At 34.2% G+C, this 9,369-nt stretch overlaps 2 protein-coding genes across 2 annotated transcripts; one reads left to right on the forward strand and one right to left on the reverse strand.

The window, feature by feature from the left end:
• Positions 1–761: 761 nt before the first annotated feature.
• On the forward strand, positions 762–3,488 carry LOC130974264 (inactive beta-amylase 9). Its single transcript, XM_057899067.1, has 3 exons — positions 762–1,156; positions 1,759–2,241; positions 2,340–3,488. The coding sequence occupies exons 1-3, from the start codon at positions 923–925 to the stop codon at positions 3,222–3,224; spliced, it is 1,602 nt and encodes a 533-aa protein (XP_057755050.1). The 5' UTR covers positions 762–922; the 3' UTR covers positions 3,225–3,488.
• A 684-nt stretch (positions 3,489–4,172) lies between these two features.
• Positions 4,173–7,932, reverse strand: LOC130974265 (tubby-like F-box protein 3). The gene is made up of 6 exons (XM_057899068.1): positions 7,462–7,932; positions 6,319–6,406; positions 6,042–6,171; positions 5,774–5,953; positions 5,110–5,592; positions 4,173–4,700 (listed from the first exon to the last, which is right to left on the reverse strand). The coding sequence occupies exons 1-5, from the start codon at positions 7,777–7,779 to the stop codon at positions 5,121–5,123; spliced, it is 1,188 nt and encodes a 395-aa protein (XP_057755051.1). The 5' UTR covers positions 7,780–7,932; the 3' UTR covers positions 4,173–4,700; positions 5,110–5,120.
• Between the last annotated feature and the right edge of the window lie 1,437 nt (positions 7,933–9,369).

The raw sequence follows: 9,369 nt of genomic DNA on the forward strand, positions 1-9,369 counted from the left end.
TTAGTGTTGCTGCCCCTACGCGTTATTCTATTTTTATTATTTCCTTCCACATTTGTGATATTCAGTTATTCAGTTACTGTAAATAAAGTAACATTATTCTTTTGGATAAAGTATGCAAATTGCAATAATGGGATAACCGATAAGATTCATGGGACTGGATTGGAATCTATCCTCGTAAGCAGCTTCTGTTCATGATTACATAATTAAAAATAATCTTGTTGCTAAATAACTATTTTTAGGATATTAATTAAGACAAGGTTATTATTGTTAAAAATTCTATTTTTTTTATAAACACATTACAAATACAAAAAAGTTCACCTATTTTTTACAAAACTACTATTTCTATTACTCATCTTAACTAATACTCTTAAAATACTTGTTAACAAATTGTTAAACATATATCAAATTTGTTTTTTTAAAATAGAATATAACAATTTAAGTAGGTTAATAATTTTGGATAATCCAGCCATGTCCAACTCATGAATTGGCCAATAGCTAGTGCCGACCACGCAATTTTTTTATTCTCTACTGTATTATATTATTAATATTCATTAATTAATTAATATTATTGTTCGGTTCTTAATATTCATAATTTTCTTTCTTTAGGGAAAAAAAAATAACAACAGTATTATTATGCGGTTCAATTTTGGTTTCCTATGAAAGGGACACGTGGCACATTCTTACGCAATCTTTTGTCTCACGTTTACGGTTTCAAAGAAAAAGCGCGTGTGCGAGTTCCACACCTTTATATATGATGTTACCCCCAATTCTTCTTTATCCATTTTCAAAATCTCTTCTTTCATTCAGATACTTCATTTCTTGTGTTAATTATATCGGAAATTTCAAGTGGATTTTTCTGATTCATTTTTATTACGGTATATTTCGTTCGGTGTGATTGTTACTAGGGTTTTTGCTGTTGATCATGGAGATTTCGGTGATTGGAAGCTCCCAAGCTAAATTGGGAATGCCCGAATTGGGGAATAGGGAGCTGGGTTTTATTAATTTGAAGGATGGTTTTAGGGTTTCGAATGATAGGGTTTGTTTTGGGAAAAACATTAGGTGGAAGAAAGCTGGGATGAGATTCACTCTGAGAGCTATTCAGTCTGAACCTGTTCAAGCGGAGAAGCATTCTGGTGCTGGTAGAAGATCCAAATCGGTAAGTTTTTTCTGTTTTGATTTGCATGCTGGGTTCTGTTTTTGGTTGGTGAGAATCTTGTGAAAAAATCGGATTTTTATTTGGGTTTAACCAAGGAAGAAGCTTTTAATTAATTAAATAGTTCTGTGTTGTTCTTGTTTTGACCTGATTTTTCTATATATTGTTAGCTTTGAATTAAATTCAGAGTATGTAAATATTTGTGTTGAATTATTCAACAACATCAACCACCCAGCTAGATGAATAATAACTTAATAAGTCAACACAAATTAGTATTTTATGTTATTTTATTTGGATGGGTATGGTTTTCTTACATTTACCTAGATTTTTTTATTAATGAAAACTGAAAACTATGAGAATCAAAGACTAGAGTGTTTTGTAAGGGCTAAATGTGGATAAGATATTCTCTCTTCATCTGGATTTTATGCTAATCACTAGAGCTATCCCTGTATGATATATTGTTGAAGTTCTTGATATGATTTGTTTGCATCATTTCAAATCTCATGTTACATGTTGGGTCAAACTAAATGCATTAGGTGTTGTTATATGATGTTCAAGGTCAAGGATTAAAAAGAAACTGACATGGCTTAGATAATATGATGCAGGATGGTGTAAGATTATTTGTGGGTCTGCCTTTAGATGCAGTTTCTAAAGACTGCAATTCACTAAACCATGCTAGAGCAATTGCAGCTGGTCTAAAAGCTTTGAAGTTATTAGGAGTTGAAGGTGTTGAGCTCCCTGTTTGGTGGGGAATTGTTGAGAAAGATGCTGCAGGAAAATATGACTGGTCTGGCTATCTTGCTATTGCTGAGATGGTTCAGAAGGTGGGTCTTAAGCTCCATGTGACACTTTGCTTTCATGGATCTACAAAACCCAATATCCCCTTGCCCAATTGGGTTACCCGGATTGGCGAGTCTCAACCCAATATTTACTTCAAGGATCGGTCAGGACAGCATTACAAAGAGTGCCTGTCGCTGGCAGTTGATACTCTTCCTGTTCTTGATGGGAAGACTCCAATTCAAGTGTATCAGAGTTTCTGCAAGAGCTTCAAGTCTTCGTTCTCTCCCTTCATGGGCTCTACAATTACGGTAAGATTTTTGGATCCAACAACTATGTGATCAAATATCCAATTTAAGATTAGTATGTATGGTGACAAGGTTGTAATCAATATCTTTAAATATTGCAGGGCATATCGATGGGTTTAGGACCAGATGGCGAGCTACGTTATCCGTCTCACCATCGTCTCTCAAGTGATGGTAAAACTCAAGGAGTTGGGGAGTTCCAGTGTTATGACCAAAACATGCTCAGCGTTCTCAAGCAGCATGCTGAAGCATCTGGAAATCCTCTATGGGGGCTTGGTGGCCCGCATGATACCCCTACCTATGATCAGCCACCGTTCTCCGGTTTCTTCATGGATGGGGCTTCTTGGGAGTCTCCATATGGGGACTTCTTTCTTTCATGGTATTCCAAACAGCTTATGGCTCATGGAGATAGAATCCTTTCATTAGCTTCTTCAACTTTTGGTGACACTGGAGTGACAGTATATGGAAAAATTCCACTTATGCACTCTTGGTATGGAACTAGATCCCATCCTTCCGAGCTAACAGCAGGGTTCTATAACACGGCTAAGGGGGACGGGTATGAGCCAGTGGCCGAGTTGTTTGCTAGGAACTCATGCAAAATGATACTACCTGGAATGGACCTGTCCGATGCATACCAGCCAAATGAAACCCGTTCAAGCCCTGAGTTGCTTCTTGCACAAATCATGGCAGCTTGCAAAAAGCATGGCGTGCAAGTTTCCGGTCAGAATTCATCCGAGTCTGCAGTTCTGGGAGGTTTTGAACAAATCAAGAAGAATTTAGGAGGAGATAATGTATTGGACTTGTTCACATATCAAAGAATGGGAGCATATTTCTTTTCTCCAGATCATTTTCCATCATTCACTGAATTTGTGAGGAGCCTTAATCAACCGGAACTGCACTCTGATGATCTACCAATTGCGGGAGAAGAAGAAGGCACTCAATCTATGATTACGAGCCAAGAATCAAGCGTTAGCATGCAAGCAGCCTAAGCAATATTGTGACTTTGTGATGTTGATAGTCTCATGTATATATACCAATTTATTATTCCTGCAACAGATTTGAGGACAGCTTATTTTGTAAGATGAGTGAGTGAGGTTGCCTATTTATTTATAACCTCAACAAGCTTAGTTCCGTCACAATTATGTGTCTTGTAAAATAGTCAAGGTGAATGTCAAATGACCTTGCTAGTCAATATATTATTATTTAGCTTAAAAACATTTTATATGGTAGAAGTAATACTTTATCTTCACTAATGTGGTTACCTTCTCTCTCTCATTCATAATGTGTTTGATTTTGATGTGATCTTCACTCTAATACAAAATCTTTGTTCACCTCAACATTTTGTTGGATGTATTTTTGGGGATTCAAATAACATTGCTCTACTGGGAAGGTGAGGAGGGAGCAATACTTTTACAAAGAAGGGAGAAGCACTTGTGTCTTGTGATAGCCATGACATGACAATGTTATCCAATGAATTAGACTTAAATTTAAGGTCCATAACAATCTCAATCTATTACAGGGAAGCTTATAGAAGAAGAGAAGGTTGCAGATGAACACTGATTCAGAGAGTCAGTGAGAAGCACCAAGAGAAAATTTTCTGGCCTGTCTCTCTGTAGGTAGCAAATAGGGGTGTCAAATGGACTAAATGGCCAACCCAACATGGGTAATCAGGTTAGACCCATTAAAGATTTCATTTTTACAAACCTATTTTTGGAGCAAAAATCCGCCTATTTAAAGCAGTTAAAACAGGTCATCCTGATGGACTCGACTCATTTTGAAAACCAAAGTTTGTCTGTCTCCTCATGTCTTTCTTATTTGCATGTTAACTGCTTTTATTGATGTTTTGATAAGCATAAATGTAATGGTTGTAATCTGAACATGTTGAATAGTTGCCTTTCACAACGAAGTGCATAATATATTATTAAGTAGCCAACTACTTAATGAAAAGAGCTGAATTCTTTAATGCTCTTGATAACTCATTGCTATTTCTCAGTTGTAACAGCTAAGAATTTCTAAGGCATAACATCAAAGTAGAGGAAACAACTTTTTGAAATTGTGCTCTTGCACACTTAATATGTTCATATGAGAGGATGAAGTCAGGGCTATCCAAAGTTGCAGCAGTTACTCCTACTAACATAATAATCTCAACAGATATCACCACTGTATTGTATAAACAACCAAATGGAGGGCAAATTGTAAGGAAATAAAGAGTAAAAAAAAAGAATTAAATTTATTTACATGGAGAACTGGATTCAACATTGGAACATTACAATTTCATCTGATGTTTGTGACCTTCCCCAGAAGCTTGTGATCCCAGGAACCAAGTGAAACTCATCCATTCAACCTCAGTTTCAACACCAACCAACAATCACCTTTACCAAGCGGTTTTCTAGAGATAGATTCCCACCAAGTGGGATTCAAACCTAGCTTCTCCAGCACCATAGCAATATCAATATGGCTGAGAGCTGGAAAGAACAAGAAGCAAGCACATCAATTAGCAAACTGAAAAAACCTAGACATCAAAGAAAGCAGTACCCAGAAAAAAAATTTCATGCAACAATGTTCTCCTATGCAGTAATTGGTGGACATGGCTAAACCCATAAACCCTAAATTATTATATTTAAGTTGACAGAAAAAAGTAAGACAATGCTCAATTGTTTTTGTTCATTAGATAAATTTGGTCACCATTATTAATACCAGAAATAGGATAATACACAACAAACCTCCCAACCGGGAATTTCATAATATTGGCTACAATAAGATAGTAGTAACACTATTAAAACTCCTTTAGCTTCTCTGTCTTTCTATTTGTTTATGTATCATCTCAGCCATATTTGAGTTTTTACATATTGGGGTTTGCTTTCAAATGTGTACCTGTTCAAATGTCATTCACATGCAATCTTGGTATCAAAGCTGCTGAGGCAGATTGCAAATGCCTGAAATGCTGAGATAGGATATCGATAATCCATTGTAAACAGATCCTTCCCAACTTTTCCAAATTGGAGTATGATCTTATCATGTTCTGGTCCAGCAGGTCCATTTTCTGGGGAAGCCACCAGCTGAAAGTTTTTAACCGAAGCAATTGTCACCCGCCCATGAAAGTTCAAGCACCAACACTGCAGCTGCTCGTGCCACCTGGGAGCCTTGTTTTTTAACACCAGAACCCCATCCTTTTGATCAGCCAGGGGTCCAGAAAGGGAGTTGTCAACACGATTTGACCTCGATCGAAAAAAAGGGAATGTGGGGAACATATCTGCATTGCTGAGGGAAAACTCGGTCTGTGTAGGGGCCACCCCTCCCGGTTCAATTGCTGAAGCAGGAAGGGAATCCATGATGCAGTTCATTCTCCTAGGCCCCCTGCTTGCCATATTGAGGTAGATACACAATGAGCATTACGTGGTCAGCATGTAAGAAAAGTACACAATAAGCAAACAGATTTTCAGCAAAATCTTCCACTACTTGGATAAAATGTTTTAGTTTAAGAATTGAGTTAATTCAAAGAAGAACCTATCATAGTTGCATAGTACATAATGCTTACCTAGAGCCTAGCACATTCAATTCATATGATATGTGAGCCACTGGATAATTGCCTGTAGGAACCTTGGGTGCAACTTGTTTTAAATTCACCAGCCTGGTGGAGCGACTTTTTGTAATCTTTGCCCGGGCATGGGGAGGCTGCCCATCATAGATTGTGAACTTGGTTCCAAGAAAATTTGATCTTATTAAAGGGGAAGAAAAAGGTGTAAGTATTCACACTAATAACGAAGAAAAATAATGAATTCTCGTTTCATGAATAGAAAAATCACCTCAGTTTTCCAACATAGGTGTTGCTTCCCTTTGACATGTCGTCTGCATGCAGAGAGATGATATAATCTGTGCAGGTGGGACGTCTGCATTTGCGTGCAGCCAAAAGGAACTTGCCATCTTCAGATAGTGCTGAATTGGAGAGAAAATGGCCAAAGAAACATACACACTTGAAGAGTTAGAATCTTTAGATATTAAAAGGGAAAACAAAAACATAAAATGGAAAAGGTTTTTCAAGTGTTTCAACGAAAGAAACTAAAAGTTTTATCATATACTCACTATTAGATAAGCTAAGATACAAATAGTATGTTTGGGTGGACCGGTTGCGCCTTATAAAGCACTGGAGGAGATGCTCCCTTGGACCAGGCTGCAAAAGTTATTCGCCAATCAGAACGAGTTAAAGCAATGCCACTGGGAAAAGGAATACACATAGAAGTTCTCGGCAATAAAAAAGACAAAACGGTCGTCGCATTCGATCAACAAGGCTTTCAAAAACAAGGGAATCTTTAGAGTAACACCTTAGATAGAAAGCATGAAAGTAATTAATCAAAGCATTCCATTACAAAGAGCATCTTCTACCCACTCAATTTGCAACAAGAAGAAACTTCCACTTTTACTTTTTGGCTTGGTTTGTGAATTGTTATTATATTATATGACAAGAACAAAGAAATCTCTGGCAAACTACAAGTTAATTGAATCAAAATGAGCCGGCACAAGAAAACGTAGCTTCATGTAAAGATACAATTAAGGCAAACAAGTTGCCAACAGAAAAAGAAAATGATAATTCCCAGAAGCTACAAAACATTGTCCTTTACCATATCTTAAAAGGAAACTACAGAGTAATTTCACACACACAAAATCCGAAGTACACTGTGAGTAGGAATCAATCATCTTCTTTTCTAATAGCATATAGTAATTCCATCCGTAAGCAATAATAATAATAATAATAATAATAAGGGTTTTTGCTAAGCGCACTTGTTAATGATACTTAAAATAAGCAATTTTTAAATTTTTTCCTTCAATACATGCACTACAAATGCATTAGCAATAGCAAGTTAATTTTTTGGATTTTCAATAAAAACTTTTCGCAAATGACATTTGTTAGCCAAATTATATTATATAATCTTAGCACAAATTCCGCTAAATATGTTGTAATAAAAATTTTCAGAAAATCAACCATCAATTGTAAAATTATGATCAACAACCCCCCCCCCCCCAAAAAAACCCCCAAAAAATAAAATAAAATCAGACCAACATTTAAAAAATTAAAACACTGAAAATAATTTTTTTCTTAACATAAAAAAAAAAACATTTTTTGACGAACCCCATTAAAAATTCCCATCGAAGAAAAAGCAATTCCAACTTCGAAGTCGTTCTAAGGTTGAATTGAACTTGAGAGGAGCAATTGAAGAACTTACGAACCTGTTTAACAGAAATTGGGAAGGTCAATTTTGCTGATAGCTCAGGAGTCTTAACGATCTCTTTAGTGATGTGTCTCCAGCTCCGGCAAACTCCGGCGCACGCCACCACGCTCTTCCTCGGCGGCCACGCCGCCTCCGACGCCTCGATCCTGATGAGCACCTCTCTGAGCAGCTCCTGCGGCATCTGCGCCCAGCAACTCTGCCTCAACCCATCGTCGGAGATCAACTCTGAAAGTGCTGAATCTTCTTCCATGGAAGATAAGTCCTGAACCACGCGGTGAGAACGAGACCTCATGTCTTGGATTATGCTCCTTATCATGGTCGAGAATCGTTGTTTTGTTTACCCAACAACCGCAGATCGGTGATTAAGAAGGGAAGAAGAAATGGGGTGGAAAAAGTTTGAAGCTTTTTTATGGTGGGTGGAGTGAATCAATGTGGCTCTGTGTGTGTGTAAGAATAAGAAATGAAATTTAAAAAAGAAGAAAACAATGGGCGATTTTTAAGCTTCATTAATTAATTATTTTTTTTCTTTCTTTTGTGGAATGCAAAGTTGGATTTTTCTTTTTCTTTTTCTTTTTTGTTAATATAAAAAAAATGATTGGTTATTTGGCGATTTTAGATACGATTATTTGAGAATTCATTGTTTTAGAGTTATATAAGATAAGATTATTCCATCTCTATGGTTTATGAAAGGATTAGTCTTTAGAATTTTATTATGAAGCGCGATACTTTGTTGAGTTGTTATGTATCGAATATATTTTAGATACAATATTTATTGATAATTATTATTTAATAAAAAATAATTTTTTTAAATATGTTTAGATATACTTTAATACTATCACATATTAGTATATTTAATCTTATTTTTAATATATATTTTTAAAATAAATTTAAATATAATATATTATTATTTATTAAAATTAAAAATATTTTAAATATTTGATATAATTAAAATAAAATATTAAAAATAATCAAAAAATTAATTTATATTTTAATATCAATAAAATATCAAAATATTATTACGATTTATTTAAAAATATTTTATATTTTATATGTATGTGTGTCCTCAATCTCTATATCTTATAAGATTTTAAAATTTGTGTGTCGATGTATTTTTCATTCGTGTCTCCGTGCATTATAGGAATTTATATAAGTAAATGAGAAAAGATTGTAAACTAATTTTTTTAGTTAATATGTATTTTTTACTTGTTAATTTTTATTCGTGTACTATTTTATTATTTTGATTTGTTAATTAATTAGAAAAAATGAGTACTCTAACAAAATAATGAGTTTTGTTAATAAATATTTCATATTTTAATTTAAGTTTTATCTTTTTTTTTTATTTTATTTTTGGTTGGAAGTTTACATATAAGGAGGAAAAAGGACAAATGATATTTCCACCAACTAAGAAAGAAAAGGTTCAAATGATAAGAGTATAAGACGACAAATGATTTATTTTTAATTATAAAATAAATAATTAATTATTCTAATGTTCTCAGGAATTTTAATTTTTGGAGAAACTATATGTTTATATTTCTAATTATTGAGAACTTAGCTTTTTATATCTAACTCTTGTGTGTTGTGTCAATTATATTATAGTATATTAAAAACTAATTATTTATATAAAAATATAAATAATATATAAATTTATGCATAAATATATATTAATTATTAATTAATTTAGTGACCATTTTTAAATATAAATAATATTTTTTAATACAATCATGTTTTTTTAGAAGTCACAGGGCATAAGCTAAGTTGAAGGTAGGTTTGGTTAGGTGAGAGAGTCAAGGATCAGGTTTGGTTCCATCTACTTATTATTATTAGATCCAATAATATTTCTGAAATAAAAATTCTTAAAATAGACAAGAATCTTCTCAATTGATTTATTTACTAGAAAATATTTTTT

This window comes from Arachis stenosperma, chromosome 4, assembly GCF_014773155.1.
Source record: "Arachis stenosperma cultivar V10309 chromosome 4, arast.V10309.gnm1.PFL2, whole genome shotgun sequence".
NCBI classification, from domain to species: domain Eukaryota; kingdom Viridiplantae; phylum Streptophyta; class Magnoliopsida; order Fabales; family Fabaceae; genus Arachis; species Arachis stenosperma.